General features: G+C 38.0%; 1 protein-coding gene across 12 annotated transcripts in view; it reads right to left on the reverse strand.

Annotated features, from left to right (window-relative positions):
- Positions 1 to 21,823, reverse strand: part of SIPA1L1 (signal induced proliferation associated 1 like 1) — a 223,366-nt gene that overhangs the window by 33,031 nt on the left and 168,512 nt on the right. For all 12 annotated transcript variants that reach the window (XM_042790733.1, XM_042790736.1, XM_042790738.1 and 9 more), the window contains 5 exons: positions 19,208 to 19,311; positions 17,832 to 17,989; positions 13,504 to 14,080; positions 12,063 to 12,337; positions 8,421 to 8,699 (listed from right to left, as the gene is read on the reverse strand). In XM_042790733.1, the coding sequence (XP_042646667.1) occupies positions 8,421 to 8,699; positions 12,063 to 12,337; positions 13,504 to 14,080; positions 17,832 to 17,989; positions 19,208 to 19,311 (1,393 nt within the window). The remainder of the gene's footprint in view (positions 1 to 8,420; positions 8,700 to 12,062; positions 12,338 to 13,503; positions 14,081 to 17,831; positions 17,990 to 19,207; positions 19,312 to 21,823) is intronic.

Below are 21,823 nucleotides of genomic sequence, written 5' to 3' on the forward strand. Positions count from 1 at the left end.
TTAGAATTTATGGCAAGGAAACAAATTATTTCTTGAATAATTTCTGTAAAATTATTTCCTGTTGGAAAATGCTTACATTTTCACTTCAGACTGAGCTATGCCTTTTCTTTACTTCCTATGCCTTACCCAAAAGAGACAGCGCTGTTCAGAAGGAATGTCAAGATTCAGAACTGTGTCATGGAGATGTAACTCATTTACAAAGATGAAAGACCTTGAGGGCCAACAAAATTGTATTATAAATGTGGTCTGAACAACAGCAGTGAACAGCCAGTCAGGTAGGACATCCTATTATTTAAAGCAGCAATACATTTTGTTGGTACGGTTCACAACAGCATTAAAACACATTAATAGTGAAAGACATTTCATTTTGTGTGAAACATATAAATAAGACAAAAGAACTTTAAAGTAAATTAGTTCAAATTGACTTTTTGAGCTGCTTTGAGATCTCCTGATGAAAGGCACTTCCCAAAACAAAAGGAGTATTGTGTTAGCAGTAAGTCCCTATAGTTAAGATATTCTGTGCTTGTCTTTTATTTATAATGAAAAACCAAAGTAAAACAAGCTATTATCTATTTCAAAAGACAGCTTTAAGAAGAAATTCCAAAATGGTTAAGTGCATAAATCCCATAATTGAATTTAAAAATAGGCCAAGCATCCATTGCATTAAACAGATACAATTACATTGCAGTCAATTGAACTGGGATTATACTATGCATGATTTACTTCTAACAGATCTAGTTCATCCTGAAAAGACTGGTTGAGTCTTGCCAAATATGGGAAGAAAATAATCTTTTGTGAAGGCAGTGAGTGGGATGTGCGTACGTTTATTTTGTTTAGTATGACAAACGAAAGCATCCATCTTGCTCTTAATAAATTAATTTCTGGGTCATTACCTGTAATTTTCCCCACATCTTCAGTATGCATAGGTATGTAATGTAGACATCATAAGAAAAATGTCTGCCTAGCATGCTTTGTGCCCGAGGCCTAAGGCACTCTGTAGTTGTATCATCGTACACAGGTGCCTTCTCCCTTAGGACCTCTGCCCCACGCAGTTTTATTTTGTGCTACAACTTCTCCTGCAAGAGCTGTGCAGCTCAGAAGTCGAGGTGGCGCAGGCTGGCAGAGGAGAAAAGATGGCCTTTGAGTCAAGGCACTTCAGTGCTGACTTAGCAAACTGAATTCTTATCTTGCACTTGCTGCAGCACTCCAATATGACCACTGGCACATTTGTTAAAGAAAATTTTTCATTCATTGTCACTAATTGCAAGTTTCTCAAAGGCCTTATTTGATTTCAAGGCCTGATTTACTTCTGAGCTGAAAACTTACCAAAGCAGCTGAAGTCAACTGAAGCTGTAATTTGAATATATAAAATATTAACAATGCTGGGCACACTTCCAAATATGAGATGCCCAAAATAAGACACAGCAAATGGTTAGAATGTAATTTCCCTCTCTACCTTTGTTCTTAAGCTGAAGAGGGCCAAAGTCATCTCTTCTCACACAAGAGTTTGAAATTAAGTTTAATTAATACCCGTGAAGCATTCAGAAACTACAGTAATGGGTGACACTGTAAAGCTTAGAGGGGAATTAGTAATTGCATCTTTACAGCAGGATTTGAATGCCATCCAGTAAATAAGGGATGGAGTAATGAAGAGGAAAATAAAATATTAAATAGCTCTTCTTTAATGAGCTGCATCCACTGTGTGAACTGAATGAGGCAGATGTCCTCTGTTAAAAGAAATTCTCGTAATTTAATCAAAGGAAGTATCAGAAAATATGGTTACACAAGAGTTCTGAATAAAATTGCACAGCAAATCTCTAATTCTGGCATGCTTACCTTCCATGTGTTTGATTTTTCCAATCCTAATAATACTGCAAGATGTGACAGTTCTCTGAAAACAGTGACTCAATGCTCTCATGTTAAAAAGGAAACCAAACCATTCAAAAAGAAGAAAAGAACATCAGCAATTTTGGGGAAGGTACAGTGAATGAAACAGAAAATGCAATTATGCTGTCATATTGCACTTTCCCACACCACACTGTATACCTTATCGAATATTTTTCTTCAATTTGATCATCGCATTTCAGAAAACATGTATTATAAGAAGAAAAGAGAGAGAGGTAGGCAATGGGACAACTAGAGGTACAGAGTGGCTTCCATATGAATAAGCACCAAATAGGCTATGCAGCTCCAGGGATTATACAGAACTTCATATCTGCTTCAGTCTGTCTGTATGTGGATTATATTGGATCAAGCAAACAATGATTATTTGTTATCCCTCAGGACAAAAGCAGCAGCAGGAGACCTGGAACTATCACGAGAGCCACGAGCAGGCACCTGGGTGAGGAGGGGCCACCCATGGCTGGCAGACACAGCGGGGCAGGAGCATCAGCGCTGGGCCAGACCAAAGAGCAGCCAGCCAGGAGCCTGCCTCTGTACCCGTCAGCATTTCTCACACTTTTCCCTGGTCCCTGCTGTTTGACAGTGGCCATCAAGAGACATCAACTCTTGACATGACACAGAGCAGCTCTTCTCAGATGTTTCCGGAATGCAAGAGTTTGGCCATCTAGCCAGGTGTGCCTACAAACCTTTGATTTTTCCATTGCTACGTCCAGCTCTAGGTCCTGGTACCAGTAAGAAACACATAATACATAATCTCATGTTAGTACACATTTTAATTTGAATAATGTTATGAAAACTAAAATAACAAATCCTCAGAGCCTGTGACACAGGCAGCTCTCACTCACAATGCTGTAATGCTCACTTGACAAGTGGCAAGAGGAGCACAGACACCTGCTTGTTTATGCTACGAAAAACATCACTGATCCAAGCTAAGCAGCAGCAGATTAGGATTTTCATATAACATGGGAACAGTTTAAACCAGAATCTATCTGCAGGAATTAACCTATAAGCTTCTACTGGCACAGTTACTGACTACACCTAGCCATCTTTCAAAGTATGAAGTTGTTGGGCAAGACTGTGCTCCAAAGTCCTCAATAAGACTCAAAACCAGTCTTAATATTGTTCTAAGACTTCCATACTGTGGAATTTTACAGCCAGTACTTGGCTGCAGTCATGTCGTAATTCAGTTTTTCATTTGGTTTAGAATACTGACTGTGCTCAAGAAATCGTCTAGTTAGAGCCTTGAGCTTCCATCCAGAACAGTACTGAGCTGCACACCAAAGTCCAGCAGCATGCTCTGCTCACTGGTTTTCACACTTTTCAAGCATTTGCTAAATCAAGTTTTAGTTAAGACTGGTTCCAGTTTATGGTAAGTTATTTAAAAAGAGATGATCATCTAACACTGTCTCACCTCCTTTCCTGGCACACTTTTTTCTTAATAAAGTCTGGATATTAAGTGTACAAAATAAAAATTGAAAATTGTGAGGGGGTAGGGGGAGGGAACCCAAGTTCTAAAATTACGACATCTCCAATAAGGTCTGGCATACTTTACATATATTTGGTTTATTGTTCTTTTCCTTATTGTATCACTCTGATATTTATTCTGGATTATAGGCTATACAGTGTCCTCTGTGGACTAATTAATGTCGTGAAAGAAGCTGTGACCTTGAAATTACTGCATTTATATTATTAGATTTTCCAGTCTTAACGTTGCAGTAACATTAGAGTTTTAAAGTTCATGAAGTTTTGGGTTATTTTTCCTGACCACAAATACGCACATCCATCATGAATACATTCAAGAACCCATGATACTATGAAGAACAGAGAGTTTAAGTATAAGCTAGTGAGTTGGCATTTGCCTGCCTTCTCAGAATCAGGGACTGGCCAGCAAGCTGCCCTCCCACCTACAACTGCAGTCTCCATGGGGAGGCTTTTACGTGTATGAAATGAAATCCTCCTGTTCTCAGGACTGGTAACGCAGCTTTTATTTATTTTTACTACAGTTAAAAGGACTAAAGTAAAAATATCAGCAAGCGTTTAAAAAAAAATATTTAATTCAGTATGCATATTTAGAGATTATGGCTATATGAAGTGATCAAATGCCACTAGTAGGTAATTCAAAACGAGTTACACCTGTACTCAGAGGGAAACACTTGTCTGTTAGGCTGTTTTTGTTTAAATCTCTCAAATCTTTAGTTTTTTTTTCTCAAAATTAATGTAAGTCATGTTACCATTAAAATGAGTACCACGTCAGGTCTGATACATCAAAAATATTATAATGCCTCTACTTCATTCTGTGAAATCCAACCTGCTGGAGCTGCGGCTAATGAAGGTACCAACCTTCTATGGTCTGTGTTATCAGCACTAGTTCCAAAAAATCATCTCAGATGCAGAGCTCCAAGAGCCATATGGATCAATTTACTATGGGTTTCTCAGCTGCCACATCCCTTAAAATAAAGATCATAAACTATAAATCACTGTTTCTTTGTGGCAGATGAAATCTGTCATCACTGTCCTGAGCCCGGCTCAATAAACCAAGAACATGCAACCAAAAGGCAGGAGCAGAGGCATAAATGCCAGCTCCAGTCTCAAAACAACTAAGTATTAAGATCAAACAAACATCAGCAAGTCTGAACTGCAGCTCAGCACTGCAGAAACAAGTGATAACTAGTGATATCTAGACCACAACCTAAGATCAAAATTGAGGTTACAGCTATAATTTAATACTGAAATTACTTACTGATGCTGATCTTCATAGGTGTTTCCAGCCCCACTGACACTTAGGCAGTACCCTCCTTTTTGAAAGTGAAGCTCTACTGGTAGTAAGCAAATCTAGGTTATCTGCACTGCTTTATTAATGAGCCATAGTGAGGGGTGCTTTTTTTCTAAAACCCCTTAAAATTTCTCTCTAGAACGTAACTACTATAGAGAGAGAGACACTGAAGCAGCCAGTGGGGTCACATTTATGGTCATGTTAGTTAGAGGGCCCTTTCTGGATCAGAAGGACCACCAGTATAGACCCTGGTACCCATGTATCTGGGTTACCTTTGGTCCTCCATTTCTCAAATCAGCCGAGAGCTGAGCAAAGAATAAATCGTAGAGAGCAAAGCACAGTGGAGCTTCGTTGCCCCTACCTGCACCAGAAACACGCACAGACTCCAGCACCTCCCAATGGGCAACCTTTATGATCTGGAAGGTATGAAAGTTAGTGGTGAAAAATTAAATGAGGCAGTAGTTAAGAGGGCTATGAAATTCCCATCGTTGTTGATTTTAAAGATTTTACACAGTAAGAGTAGAAATATCTGAGCTTCTCCAAAGGCAAAGCTTTCCTTGATCATGCAGAGAAAAGGCAAGTGAGTCTTGGAGTGAGCTTACTACCTTTTTTTTCCTCCTGTATTAAGACAAAAACTTATTTTTTTTTCACTTTATCTGGAAACACATTAACCTTATGCAGCTGCTGTTATATTTAAACTTCATCCAGCCAAGACTAACATGTTAAGCAGACCAGAAAGATAAGAGAGAAGACATTTTTCAGGCATCCAAAAAAATTCCCAGCCAAACTTAAAAGCTACTTTGATAATCTACTTTTAAGGATTAAAAGATCCAGTAGAACCCTTTTTTGAAGAATAATTAATACAAAAGAATGTCTAGAGAAGAAAAACCCCAGCCGTATGCCTTGAAGGAAATGGAAAGTCAAAGTTTCACTTTCTGAAAACAAATACTGAATGTATGGAAATGTAATTTTCACTTCGCAAACATCTGTCAGGCCAAAACCGCCCTCTAGAAGCATCCAGCGACTGGATAAATCTGGGATGCTTTAGGAGTGGGATGTTGCCCACAGAGGTTTTCATGCACAAGAAAAACACAGTTAATAATACACTGTCTTTCAGCACAGCCAAAGGCTCACTCTCCTCGGCACAAGTTGTGGAACAGCCAACTCAAGACTCCAGACAAAATTCTGGTTATGTGTTGGGTTTGCATGGCAAGGTTGGGGCAGTGGGGGGTGCCGCAGGGGTGAATTCTGTGAGAAGGTGATAGAGGCTTCCCCCGTGTCTGACAGAGCTAATGCCAGTCGGCTCCAAGATGGACCTGCTGCTGGGCAAGGCCGAGCCCGTCGGTGACAGTGGCAGCGCCTCTGCGATAACATTCACAAGGGGAAAACACATCCCTGTGCAACGGCAACTGCCGCTGGAAAGAGCGAGAATATGTGAGAGCAACAACCCTGCAGCCACCCAGGTCAGTGAGGGAGGAGGGAAGGAGGTGCTCCAGGCGTGGGGGCAGAGGTTCCCCTGCAGCCCCCAGCGGAGCCCACGGTGAGGCAGGCTGTGCCCTGCAGCCCCCGGTGAGAGCGTGGGCTGTCCCCCCGTGCCCACGGGGCTCCGTGATGGAGCAGATGCCCACCCGCAGCCCGTGGACGACCCCACGCCAGAGCAGGTGGATGTGCCCAAAGGAGGCCGTGATCCTGTGGGAAGCCCACGCTGGAGCAGGCTCCTGGCAGGACCTGTGGCCCCGTGGTGGACCCACGCTGGAGCAGTTCATGAAGGACTGTCTCCCGTGGGAGGGACCCCACGCTGGAGCAGGGGAAGAGTGTGAGGAGTCCTCCCCCTGAGGAGGAAGGAGCAGCAGAGACAACTGGTGATGAACTGACCGCAGCACCCATTCCCTGCCTTCTGTGCCACTGGGAGAGAGGAGGTAGCGAAACTGGAAGTAAAGTTAAGCCCAGGAAGAAGGGAAGGGGCCAGGGGAAGGTGTTTTAAGATTTAATTTTTATTTGTCATTATCCTACTCTGATTTGATTGGTAATAAATTAAGCTAGTTTCCCCAAGTTGAATCTGCTTTGCCCATGAGGGTTAATTGGTGAGTGATCTTATCTTGTCCTTATCTCAACCCATGAGCCTTCCATTGTATTTTTCTCTCCCCTGTCCAGCTGAGGCAGGGAGTGAGAGTGGCTTTCGTGGGCACCTGGTGTCCAGCTGGGGCCAATCCACCCCAAGTTAATAACACAAAGAGAAGGAAGTGTCTGAAGAAAATAGCAACTCAACTGATTGTGAGCTTCTGCCACTGCCTTAAAATTTGCCCAGGTATTACTGTGCCTTCCATAATTACAGAGTGAGATTCTACAGCACTGGAGAGAGCAAAAAAACCCAACACCCTAACTCTTATTCTTTCAAATTCAGCATCTGCCTGTCTTCAGCTGTAACAGGCATATATGGCCTGAAGCCATGCAATTGTTATGTTGGGCCAAATATACCATTAGAGAGCCAAGTCCAAAGTCTCACTGGCTTCTGCAAACTTTTTCACAGGTAACATGGTAAGTTATTATTAGTGCTTTCTGTGTTGCAAATTTTCTTTTGCAACTCACACTGATGGGAGCGTTATGTATACATGTCTTCAACTTACATAAAGCTACAACTGGGGAGGCACTCTCTAATCAGTTTGAGTGCAGAGGTATGATAAGAGTCTAATGAAAAAGAAAGTAAGAAAATGAAGTCCGTACCAACTATTATCATTTCTTAACAAGGTGTCCTACACAGAAGTTTCAATTTCACCTTGGTAGTTTCTTGGTTGTACCATCTCCGTAAATTACATTTTTAATCCCATTCTTCAGGATGTAAAGAAATGCTTTAAGTGAATTTGTTAGAACCTTCTTTAAATTTTCTACAATACGCATCTTATTTCCACTGCTTTATATTTTTCAGCAATGTAAAGCATGACTAGAATCTGTCTACAGCTTTTTTTTTAAAGGAATTGTCCAAAAGAAGAAATACAAGCTACTAGCTTATTTCCCTCAACAGATCTCTTCATAAGTGCAGAGACAGTGACAGATTTGTATAGATAATCGAAACAATGGCAGTTCATTTGAGTATTATCAAGTACATCTTTTTCTGTGAAAGAATGAAAATACTGTGACAGGATGTGCCTGATACCTTAATCTTTATAATAATCTCTTTCTCATTAAAAAAAAAAAAAACAAAAAACAAAAAAAACAAACCCCAAACCACCCCAGAGAAATGCAAACTTAAAAGCAATCTCTTCTCTAGCCTAAAAAGTTTGAAAACTTCCCAATCAGATAAATTTGCTTCTTGTGTTGCTCAGAATTCCCCTGCTAAACACTCTGTTAGATGCTCTTTCTGCCTTGGGTGTTTTCAGTGATTCCAATAAGCCTATAAAACAAGCTAAAATTTGTATTTACTACTTCAAAATGCAGAGTTCAAGAACACTTAGGTCTAAAACTTCGATTGTAACTCATTTAAAACTTAAATAACAATACAGCAGTTCTAAAATACCATCCAACACAGGGAAACAGCCTACCAATCCAATAACACTTCATTTTATGGTTAATCATGCTAGGAAAGGTATTTTCTTCTGGCTAATGTTTCGCTCATATTCATGTTGCCTTTTGACTAACCAAACCCAAGATTAAAAGCAGTTTTCAGATAATTAGATAAATCTATTGAGCTTTTTCCAGACAAGATTCTGAGAAGTAATGACAAGCCATCTGTGAAGAAGACACATACCTCCGGCTCTCCAACGGGCGCCCATCACTGGAGATGCTTCGAGGGATGTTGGCTGCTCGTTCTGGGGGTGGCATTTTCCCTTCTCCTTTCCCAGAGCCAATCCTAGATGTTACTGGACTTTGTATCTGGGATGGTACCTGAGCCACGTGAGGTCCCTGTCCTTTGCTTGCATTTCGTTGCCATTTGTTATTATTTCTGAAGGGAAATTTGAATTCATACGACATTCCTTCATTCACTTTGTATTCCATCACTGGCATACGGTAGTTTTCTGAAGAACTCCTGGAAATGAAGACATTTAACATGCTGCTATAAAAAAATAAATTAATTATATTCTGCTCACAAGGACAGAAATCTGAAGACAGCTGAATCACTTCTATGAAACAATAAATGTAAGATTTTGCTTTTTAGACACATATATTTAACAAATTTTGATACTCTTTATCTGATTACTGGGTTATAAAAAGAGAAAAGATCTGCTAGAAGGGTATCTCCCCTTCCTAATTTAAAAAAGCCATGGGTTTTAGAACTTACCTGCACCCAGAAAAATAACATCTCAAATGTTTGTTCTTTTTGAGATAAATCTTTCTGATGCACAGACATCCAAAAAAAGACAAGATTCTCATGAAATAATGCATTACACTTCATTTTCAAACATCTTTGGCTTTGGAGTACATCAGTTGGTAAATTTGGACATTATGAAAAACAAAACACTTGCTAAAATTTGTAGATGCCAAGCCCAAAAGATGCCCATTGCTTCCTGAGGATGTACAAGAACAGGACACCATAAAAATTAAGAGTAAAGCAGGACATAAGCTAATGCAGTCCACACAAGATGCAGGGTGAACTTCTGCATACATTTAAAATGCGAGATTTGTAAGTAGATGTGACCTTCTGCTTCAGTGAGGTTAATTTAACAAATGTATATACCTCTAAGTGATTTTTCTATTGTGATTACTTTGTTTATCTACACACATCGTTATCTAATGGGAAGGACAAACCGTGCAAAATTTTCTACTTCTAGCTCTTCATCTAAGTGATTACTCCATTAGTACTGAGAAATATCAGTAACTCTTCCCAGATAAAATACAGACCAAACCAGGTAACTTGTTACCTGGCTATGCTGCCATTAGCAAGTTGTGCAGTCTAATATCAGTAGACAAAGTGAAACAGGCAGTGCTGAGGTCTTGCTGTCCACAACATATACATTCTGTGGTTTTACTCTGGCCCACCCTATAGTCTTGACCTACAAATTAAATTTGCAGCTGGAAGGCACGAGGTGTGCTTCAGAAGCACAGGTAGTTCAGCTTCATCTGAAAGGAAATGTTTGTGTGCTCCCAGACCGCCCTGTGATGTGAACCACTGCATGGTAGATGGGGATGATCAGAAGATTTGTTTTCAAAGTCCACTCACAACCTAACTAGAATCTTGATACCCTTGGTTTTAATTTTCTCTTAATATTTTATGTCTCTGCTATTCTTTCCCTAGTGATTATATACTTCAGTAGTTTGGGTTTCTCTTTTTTTTGCAGACATAGTTAGTTTAAGCAGCAAGAATACACAACTTCCTCTTGCTGCTGTGTCCTTAACTGGAAGGTCAGCAGTCAGTCCATTAAATGAGTTCAGTAGCAGTGTTTAATGACCATCTTTCAGTAGAGATACAGCCATAACAAGGCCCGCCCCCTGTGTAGGACATCAGATTGTGAACCAGGGTACTTGGATATATTTTTATCTGCTACTGACCTTGTACATGTGCCTGTTGGCAAGTCATCTTATCTAACTGCATCCGTGCTCTTCATCTAACTTCATGTCAATCAATTTGTTAGGACAGGGACTGCTTCTCATACAAATGTACTATACCAAGCAGAACTGATCTTCACTTTAGTTACAGTTTGTAGAAGTCACTGTAGTAGAAATACTAAATGACCGCCAGAGGACACAACAAAAGGACTCCAATTTTGGAAAACTGACTGCCAAATGAGAAATTGCTTTGTGCAAAGATTTAAGGCAAGTCCGTAGTAACACATGTAGGATAGGTACAAATTCAAGACACGGTTCCTAAACCGTAATGATTTTGGATTCAGAAAGCAGGATAAAGAGTTGCTTTCTGAAATTTTGTAACTAGGCAATAATCCACCATAAACATTTGCTCACTACAAGACAACAACAAAACTCACTGATGCTGAGTAGAGTATTTCAAAAAGTGCAGTAATTTCTCTTCCTGCTATGGGTTTGGATACACTAAAGCTAAGCCTACTTTTGGCTGTACTTAATTTAGTTCAGGAATAATAGGATCTGTGCTTTCCACATAGATTTTTCTGCTCTAATCCTTCTGCTATGATTGCAGCTGAACTTTCCATTTGCTTGGGCTGCTACATACTGTACAAAAGCTTTCCAAATACCTCATGAGTGACCTTATGCCACTGCTCATTTTAATCCCTGACATGTATTCAATTTTCCACTGACAACTAAAGGACAAATAAAACTCCATTTCTCTCTACTCCTGTTTTGCTACCAGTTACAAAAGAAGTTACTATGGCTCGCAGTAAAAACAAACATGAATAATTCTTTTATGCAAGTATAAGGTCTTTGCTCAGAGTCACAATTTCATATCAGTTAAACAAATATGCATTTAAGTCCAGCCCTAACTTTAAGTATACCAAGATTTAGCATCCACTCCTACAAAAATATTGTCTGATTAGAAAACAGCAGTGCAAAATCCTCTCTCAGACTCACTGCAAGGAACACACTGAACTCTGATAACTGTACTTGCTGCTTCTTAGCAAATCTAGCATAAACCTTAAACTAGCCTCCAGGCAAATTTAGTCTATTAAAGATCACTTCATTTTAATCATATAGCATTTGCAAGATATTAATACAAGATGTCAGGAACATGGGAATCAGATTTAGTGATGTGGCTTAATGCTACAGACAACTGCAGGGAGTTCAGGTGGGAGCAGTAAAACTTCAGAGAGCTTTAGTATGAGTTCAGGAAAAATGGAGGGACTTACATGTCCAATTTAGAAAAAAAAAAAGCATGTATTACTGCTTATTTCTGATCAAGCAACATTTTAAAACTATAAAAGCAAGAATATAGTTGACACAAGCCTCAGGCTTAACACAGATGGAAAGTGAGAGAGATTCAGCAAGATCTACTACTAAGTAAAGGAGAACTACAATTTGCAGCAATTTCTCTGGCCAGGTTCATAGCTTTGATAAACTCTCATAATTTACAGACTTTCCTATTTGTGAAAGTAGAATAACGTAAGTCTCTTACAGCTTTCAAGAATTATAGCCACAGACACTGCAACTACCAACAAATGGGAAAGGGGGAGGGAAATGTACAATTAATTTTGATGTATCAAACACACAATTGTCAACAAACAGTTGTTTGATTTCCATGTTAAATTCCATGGAATTTAAAGGATTTTATTAAACTGTGGTATTCAATTAATATTCTGTGGGGCCTGGAGTTTGAATATTGGCAGGTTTTCCTGCTTTCCTCTTTCACCTTACAATACTGGATGCTATGATATCCTTATATCACGGTTTCTGGAGATTAACACTTATTCTGTGGTGTTTCTTCCCCCATCAACCCCACAAATCAAGATACAATTTCAGACCAAGGGTAGCTACGATACGATACCTGCGCGGTGTGCAGTCCTCATACGGCGGGACGATGACGACCTTCACTGTCACTGATGTTCTGAGAAGATCAATCATTTGCTCGTGGCTCAGAGTGGCTACAGCCACCTTGCAGATTTCCACCAGCCGGCTGCCCTGCCGCAGTCCTGCCTGCCACGCGTAGCCGTAGGGCTCAACGTCCGCCACAATGCCTTCATAGTTGACGTGGAAACCAAGCTGACCCAGACCATTCCTACGCAGAGTCATCTCCACTGTTTCACAGCCCTTAGTCACAAGCTGTGAAGTGAAACGAAGACAGAATTTAATGCACGGAGAGACCTTCCATGCTAATCGAGGTTTAAGGGCAACATTTTTGTACAACCAACCAACTTTCAAAACAATGGTGGGACACGATCAAGGAATATATGTGACAGTCCTGGGTACGTAATCAGCTGAAATGGGTCTTGTCACCCAAGCTACTAATTTCAGTAGAGTCTCGCTATCCAAGGTCTGCCTTGAAATTTTTACCGAAACCACAGGAATTTTAGAAGATACACAGCAGCACACAACAGAAAAACTCATGGAGTTACACAAACATCTCTACTTTATCTTTTACACTTAAGTAACCAAACAGCCTCTCTACATTTCTAACTGTTTCAGTAAACTGTAAGATTACTTTCAGTCATCATGTGGTGGCATGCAGCTATTAAGCTCAATAAACTGGGGTCTATACCCACTCTTCTATGTATCATGAGCATGAATACCATCAAGACCAATTTAACAGGGCCTGGTTTTCCCTTTTCCCTGGTCATTATACAACTACAGTTGTGAAATTACAGGCAAGACAGTGAAACACAACACATTCTTTCATAACTTGGATAAAAAATGAGCATAGACAGATGTTTTATAGACAGATACCATGATTCACCGCATTTTTAGTTTATCACATGAATTCAGAGACTATCTGAAGGTTGCAATTGGGATTGGGACTGCACCCTGCTAGCAACATAACAAATCAGTGTCAAAGATATTACAGCTTCATTTCAAACAAGATATAACAAGCCTACAACACAGAAAAAGGGAAGGAAAACAAGGAAAAGAAATAAGGTGACACGTCTCTATTTATTGTGTGGGAGCAATTTATGCATCTGAAGGGCCTGGTCCGTTGGGTTTTTGTTTTGTTGGTTTGTTTTTTGTTTTTTTTTTTTTTTTTTGCTTGTTTGTTTTTAATATATTGAGACATTTTTGACACACACAAAACCAGCTGAAGTTGGCCAATATCTGAGAAAAGTGAAAGCAATATTGGGTTTCAAAAAATAAAAGCAGGACAGTCCTTAATAGATATAACGATAAGTAGAAGAGTTTTAGCCATCCCAAGCATTATTTAAATGGAAGCCTTACTTGGCAGCAGCGCAAGAGAAGAAAGCAAAGAAGGGGAACCAAACAAGAGAACACATTCTAACCTCCAGCCTTTTGACGATCTCTTTGATATCATCAATGTTGCTGATGAAGCTCTCCAAAGAAACACATTCACCCCTCTCATAGAATATTTTGATATTTGTGTCCGTTGAAGTCCACCCTATCACATCTCGACAGGAGCAATTGAACACCACGCTTTTTGTGTCCTGTTCAATGAGGACTACAAACTCATTAGAGATGCCTAGGAGACAGTCTATTTCCATACCCTTGCTGTAGTCTTTTGCATGGACACTCCATACAATAGCACCAGAACTATAGATCTCGGCTCCTGGATAAGGCTTGGACTTTTCTTTCTTTTTTGAAGCAAGCGAGATGAAGGGGAACTTGCCAGAGGGGTCAATAGGAGTGTTGGTGACATTCTTCTCTGCCAAGTCCTTCAAGTACTCTTGACGGGTCCTGGTGGCCATCGCACGAAACTTTTCTGATTTATGAGCAGCATTCTCTGCATTAATGACTTTGGCTAGTAAGAAGTCCCTGAACACATTTGACTTCGGAAATGTGACGCCTTTTGGAATAGGTGGTCCAAAGGATGGTACATCTCTGGATCTTGTCACAGCAACACTAAAAGAAATAAAAGAATAAGGAAGAAGCAAAGTATTTCACTGCATGCAAATTCATCAGTTTTTTAGTACAAAAATACATTTCCTTTTTTCCTTAAGCTCTCAAATTTTCTCTAATTTTCTCAGCAATATGGCTGTATTTACATTTTAATGTTGATAATGTGGAGATTATGTCCCCCTTACTGTATAAACAGAAGGTCACTTGTTTTTGCTTTTAGGCATTTTTGAGTCATCCTCAGTACCAAAGCCTGAAGAGAGTTTCCAGTGCAAAACTGTGCTTTTTTGATAAAGTAATCATTCATGTATGGTAGTTCTGAATTTTGTTTATTTTTACCATAAAAAAAAACTTCTGAATATGCACTGTCACAAAGGCTAACTTATGATTTAGCTACCTAAAGGTGAAAGGCTCATCTGAAAGCAATGTGAAGTGTATGATCAATAGCAGAAGTACAGCTAAAATGGACACATTAAAAAGATAAAGACAAAGTCACCTCACAATGACAATTTCACTTTGAGAATCATCTTCAGGTAACTGAATGCGTATATATATACACATCACACTACTGATGATGTTTTAAATTTCTGTATCAAAAGCTGATATCACATGTTAGTGATAGAAGCAGGCCCCAAAAATACTAGAAATAAAAAAATTTTTTAGAAGGTTGGAGACATATATTAGAAATAGATGCTTTCTTTTTCAACTCCTTTTAGTTTCTGTACCAAGTGATGGACTGACAGTAAGATGGCCTTAGGCAGTGCTGACAAGCTTAGCTCTTCTCCCTGGTCAATTCTCTTTTGATACAGAGTGGATGAGAGTGTTTTGGCACCACTGAAGATCTGCCGTTCCAGTCCAGTATCATTTACTTGGCAGTCGGTCCTAAGAAGAGACTGATAACTGTATTGGAACAGTTTTGTGCCAAGAAATGCTTCAACTGTTTGAATATGATTTGCCACGTATCTGCAACTAGATTTGAAAAAGCATTAACTGATTTTGGCCAAAATAGGATGGAACTTGAACACACTAGATATGTATGTGGTGTTTCATTTGGAAGACTGGCTGGTATTATTTTCACAATTAGTTCTAACTTATCTGAAGCCTTAAACATAATCAAAGAAATCCGCCCCCCCTTGATCACTAACTGAGATTGCAGAAATACTAGTAAAGCTTTTTTTTTTTTTTTTCCCTTGGGGGGGGCACGGTGGGGCACACAGGAACACCAAAAATAAAGTCACCCAAACTTTAACCATATCTTCTGGTTTTCGGTGATGGGGTGTTTTCTTTGTTTCTGTTGGTTTTGTTTTTTTAAATTGTATTTTCTGGCAACTGATATTGAAATATGTCATTGACTGTCATATTTCCTTCAAATGTATGCCAATATATCTAACAGTATGCAACAGAGGTGCTCATAATGCAACCATCTGACTCTTGGTCATCTTCAGTACCTGTTTCCACAGGGATAGAGTTAATTTTCTTCCTAGTAGCTGGAACACTGCTGTGTTTTGGATTTTTTGTGAGAATAATGTTGATAACACACTGATGTTTTAGTTGTTGGTAAGTAGCACTTAGAGTAAGTCAAGGATTTTTCAGCTTTTGGGACAGGGGAAGAGTGAGAGAGCAGCTGTGTGGTACTTAGTTGCCAGCTGTGGTTAAACCGCAACATGGTCCTAAAGGGCCTGTTATTAAGAGATAGAAGCCTACGCGTCAAACACAATTACTGGATGGAATGAAAAACTACCAGCGACATTTTGTTTGATTAGGTTTTCAACATCATGAATCACAGGCATAAGAATTTAATCTTTAACATATGCCAGAGAATTTTTAAAAGTGAATGATGCCGACAGAGAAGCCAGAGTTTTGCAGTATTGTTTATCTTAGTTGGGAGGGAGAATCACTGGCCAAGTGCTTGATGTTATTCCTTTTATGCAGTTTTTAATATAAATTCCAGTACATTTTTATGCTATATGGCTTCCTGTTTTGTCTAGAATTAGGAATCTATGAAACTGTTCCAAATAATTCAGTGAAAAAGAGCTCAAACTTATTCTGAAAAGTTTCCTAGAAAAACTTTTCACAATGGAATTCTATAAGTTACATCAAGTGTTTGCACTGAGAGAACAAACAAAAAAAAAGAAAGTATTTTAATCTTAAAGACAGTGCACAGAACATACAGTGCTCTGGTGGTCTCCTCTATCAAAATGAACACTGACACAATTTTTTTTCCTACCTGCTCCCCCTCCCTTTAAAATTTAAGCCTGTAGCACCACTGAAATTCTCAAATTTTATTCGCTAATAGTAACCAGTAAGGTTTCAGCCCTTGTAGTTGTGAGCACCTGACAAATGAAAGCAATTCAGAAGTCCAAAGCTCAGAATTAGAACCCTGAGACATGTAAATCTGCTACAGTGTAACAAGCATAAATCTTTCCCAAGCCTTTTAAAAGAAAGAAAATACGCAGTCATATTATTTAGAATAATAACCAAAAGCTGATCATTCTCTGTGTTTTTAAAACCCAATTAAAATGGAAAATGCATCTATACCCCTTGTGGATGTATGTCTGTCTTTACTTCAAAATCGGTTTCTGTACAGAATAAGAACTGAAACATATGGCTAACAATTTAAGAAAAAGCTATGTCCACATAAACCACGTAGTTGTAGAATTTTTCAATAAGCTATCTTAAAACGAGTATCAACATGAACATGCCTACTTGAAGCGAGTTTAATATATGTAAAAGTTCAGCACCAGTTCCAGAAGTGTTGTGTGAGCTTTATGAAAAACTTATGAAGAGGGAAAAGCCTTTAAATCCTACTATGCTTACTTGAAAAACAGGAGTACACCATATCTGACACTGCAGTCCTAACTCTTCTTCTAAGTAAGCACCTGACTGAACGAAACACTTAGATGAACATTTGTATTTCAGTAAAGATGAGTTTATTCTAAGGCTACCTCATTTCAAGATAACTACTCTAGATCCATTGCTCTTGACATTTCATATTTTAAGTAAAGAAGCTTTAGAAGCGTTTGCTGAGATCAGTCAACATTCAAAAATAAAAGTACATCAAGAGTTCCGGATATAACAAAGGTAAAAAGTTTCAATGATTGTAAGTAGAAGTGTTACTCAAACCCATTATTTCTATATGCTTTTAATTTAGTTAAAAAATTTTTGCTAAACAGAAATCTCATCTTGAAATTCTTTATTATATGTTACTATCAATTACCGTTTTCTATTTTAATCATACTGACTTTTAGGTTACACTAAGATTTTTTTTTTCTGCATAATTTTCTGAAATTTCTTTGTTGGACTAAAATGAGATAAAAAATGAAAGTATTTCAGAGAGCTTAGTCATACTTTTTCGCTGTCTTAATTTCAAAAACAGAACATAAGCCCAGATGTCCAAATCATCTGAACAAAACTTAAATCATAAGAATCAATATAGAAATACTCTTCTAGCTTATTCTTAATGAAGAGAATAAAAAGGAAGTGAGAATGGAATTTTAAAATCATTCCCAAATACTGAAGATATATGGGTGTGTGTACAGACATACTGACAGCATTAATTTCCTCATTAGGTCTGCTTTCTTTACATACTCATGTGTGTCTATCTGCTTCTTAAAAAGTGTTCTAAATTCACATGACCCAAAATCTCCTTGATCCCTATCCTTCATTATGTTTCCCTACTGAGAATTTAAAAGAGGAATGACACCTCCCTCTGCACACAAGTTCCCTGTTTTCAGTGAAACCAGCAAAAAATAGCTACCTGTAACAAACGCTGTCAGTGCAGGGACCGTGCACTCTCACAATGACAAAGACGTGCTGGAAGTGGGATCGAATGTTCTTTGGGCTGAATGGTTGTGCTCCAGGCTCCTGGAAAACTATTGTCACAATATCATTTCCAATATGTCGTTTCCTCAGAAGCTTTAATGAAAAAAAAAAAAAAAAAAAAAAAAAAAAAAAAAAGCATAAATTAGAACACAGGCTTTTTCACAATTTTCAATTTTTTTATTTCTCATTATTATAAATTACTGTTGTTCAATCTTTTTTATTCCAACTGATACTTCAAACTGAAAACTGAAACAGTTGAGGATTTATATGACAAGTACCAGAATGTGAATTATTCATCTAATAAATTTCTGGCATGGGCATATTAATTTTTCTAACAAATTAGTTTCTACATGTAACATACAGGAAGATCTTGTTAGGGAAGATTTCAAGCTAAATGAAGAGGAAAAACAACAATAAAACCTGCTACTATCAAGAGTAACCAGTGATACATGGAAGCTGGAAAACATTCCCCACTTTACACATTTTTGCAGACCAGAAGTAGGTTCTATTTCAAGTTGAAAATAGTCATCATTGTCCTTAAGACATGTTATAATAATTTTCTCATAGGCTTCCGTAAATCCAAGACTACAGTAAAAGAGAAAGGTAAACTACAAAGTAGTACAGTATTAAGTGTACCACAGCAAGCTAAGCAGAATGCTGTGCTAACTTTTATTTTTAAAGGACATTTCTATTTTATTTGCAGAAAAACAAACTAACATTGTTTCTAATCTAAAATGCATACACATCACACACAACAAGATGGCCTAGTATTTAACAAGACTAGGTACTTCAGAGTAACAAAGCAGGTCAGCCTATGTAGCTCTCCAGTATAATAAAAAAAAAAATTAAAAAAGGATTTTGTCTCATGTCTTCTCGTGTAGTGTGCTGGACCACTTCTCACCTCTGACTGTGCATATTACAATTTGCTGAACATAATCCTTAAAGTGCAATGGACTTTGCTACAGAAGCTTGAAAATCATGTCAAGTACACTGCAGTCTTTTTGACATAAGATATGAACTCTTTTTTATGTAGCACAGATATGCTACTGACATGGTTGTATAATATTTACATCAAATTTCAGTAAACAATGCATAATTAAATAGAAAACAGTCCTATAGAGAAAAATCTACTTATGATGTACCTCCAATGGTCTGCTTTGCACATCTCCCTGAGAGATGGCCAGTTTTACTTTTGATTCTTCAAGTGTTCTCTTTTCTAGTAACAAATGAAAGTCCTCATAAATATTCAACAGTTCAGCTACTTTAGAGATAGAGGAAAAATTAATTCTAAATAGGCATGGGCCATCTTACCTGTTGCTTGTTGTTTGGAGTATATGGCAACATAGTAGAAACATGGAACATGATTTCATAGTCCTTGTATGTTGTGTATAGAGAGTGTGTACCCGTTGAATCAGCTTCAGTTAAAGAAAAAAGAGAAAATAAAAGCATTATCTTAAAAAAATTTAAAAACAAAGTTTCATTATTATAAAAGAAAAACATCTGGCAAGACAAAAATTGCTATTCATCCTTGATCCTAGACGAAATGTCAGCAAGTAAAAACTTACCCAGAGTTTATTCACCTGCCAAAACAAATGAGACACAGAGATGGCACGTATAATTTTGCGTACTTTTCCCAATGACGAACTTGTTAGGAATAGGAAATTTATACCAGAAAACCCTGAAGAAAGCCTATTTAAGCATGAAAAGTGGTAACAAAGTCTGAAATAATTTTCAGACACCACCCAACATCCCAGGCTAATCAGAATGAAACTGAACTGTAAGGAATGTGAAAAGGACTTCAAAAAGCAAGGTAGACAGACACTGCAAATGAATACCATGATCTCATGCATAATTAACTATCAGTGGATAAATAACCCACAATATATGAATGAACTGAGTGGGTACTTTTAAACATAAATATCAGGACTCTAAATAAACTGTAATGAAGTCAGATAAAACCTTCACTAAAACAGGTGCTTTATGGACAGGAGCAGTCAAAAACCCAAACAGGATGCTAGCATGCTTAGAGCTGATGATGGAAAAAGCCCACAACAATGACATAATGATGCTGGTATATTAATCAAAGGTACTCTCACCTGTTTTGGGTTCTGGCCACCCTATTTTAAAAGTTATAGAAGAAAGAGAAGGGATCCAGAAACAGGCCACAAAAATAATTATACGTGGATGGAGAGACTTCCATGTGGAGAGAAAATGATAAAAACTAGGATTATGAAGTTTAGAAAGAAAAAACAGAAGAGGGGATATTATTAAAGTTTACAAAGTGTTGGTTGAAGACAACACTTGATTACAGACAAATTGGGAACTTCTCTTTTTACTTTTTCTTTCTCTCTCTCTCAAAAAAAAAAACCCTTGAAAAATGTTTCATTAATTTTAGTAGTAACACATTTCAAGCTGAAATAGTGAATATATTCTACTAAATATAACTGCTGTCCACTGTGCAAAAAGCCCGTTTTCAAACAGAGTTTTTAAAATAACTGGATTTATATATGGAAAAAAGCATCCTGGTTATTTGAAGTTACATAAACATGCTACTGTATTATATAATCCCAGCTATTTGCAGCAATGTATTTTAAAAACCTGTTAAATACTACACTTTGGAATTCTTTATTAGCAGAGAGATGATGTTACTAAGGAGATAATAGCTCTGAAATTTGTGAGGCATTTACAGTAACATAAATATACATTCTATTTACCCAGATTTTGGGTATACGCCTTGACAAGTAGTTTTTGTTTTCTGTCAAATTTGGAACAATAAAACAGAAGTAGCTTTGCAGTAAATGAAAAAACGCAACATCATCTATAAAATGAAATGGAAAGTTTTCTACATTATAGCTGCATAGAGAATTTGCATTTCCAAATCATCTATATAGAATAAAATGGGAATAAGAAAAAAAGATTCCTAGAATCTTATATATAAAAAAAAAAAATCTCAGTTAATGTTTCAAGCAGATTGGGCTCCTTTCCTAACATTCAATATTACCATTACGAAAAACTAGCTAACTGCTAGATAGTTCCTTTTACTGCTAATTACAACAGCACAACAGCTGAAAGGGAATCTTTTCATCTTGCACTCAGTTCACAGCAGCCTCTATCCTCTGCCTGATCATTACAATGCACACTGAAGGAGGCAGATGCACCTGAAAGTCACCTAAACATCAAAATAACCCCTTACTGGCTTTATTTGGTCTAACTGCAAATATGCTAATTTGTGCATCATCTTTCATACACAGAGCACACAAAAATATTACAAAGAACTGGAAAGCGGGAGCAGGTGCAAAAAGAAAGGGAAGTGGGTAAGCAGACAGACAGGGGCCCAAAAGGGGTTGGGGAAAAGAGGAAAAGAATACAGCAATTCTGAGAAACAGTATGCTAGAACAACACCAATGCATTTAAGTCAAACTTCCAACTTTACTGGATGGACTTCATTTCAGGCACAAAAGGGCTTTCGTTCTCAGAACAGCACTGGTTCTGCAAACTAAGTAATAAGGCTACTGCTGAAATTATACATTTAAATATTCCAATTCCTTCCAAGTACTTCACAGCTTAAATCCCTGTTGTTCAAATCCAACTAAAACCACAAGCCCATATCCACTACAGACTGTGCATCTTTCTCACTGTTCAGATTTCTTCTGTATTACAAGTACAGAATACTTTTTCTTAAGTACAACACAATAATTACAGATGCTTGCTTTAAATCAAATCACTGCCATTGCAGTAAAATCCAAGACTACGCATAGGAATGAAGTACTGACCTTGGAATGATGGATACTAAGCCAGCACTGCAATCTACTTTGATTTCCTTGTACTTAACAGAGGCTCAAAGGATCTATAAATTCATTAGCACCTTTTTACACTGAGGACACTCCCTCCTGCCATCAGTTTATGGCATACCTATTGATGCTGCAT

This window comes from Tyto alba, unplaced genomic scaffold (genome assembly GCF_018691265.1).
Source record: "Tyto alba isolate M040663 unplaced genomic scaffold, T.alba_DEE_v4.0 Super-Scaffold_18, whole genome shotgun sequence".
NCBI classification, from domain to species: Eukaryota; Metazoa; Chordata; class Aves; order Strigiformes; family Tytonidae; genus Tyto; species Tyto alba.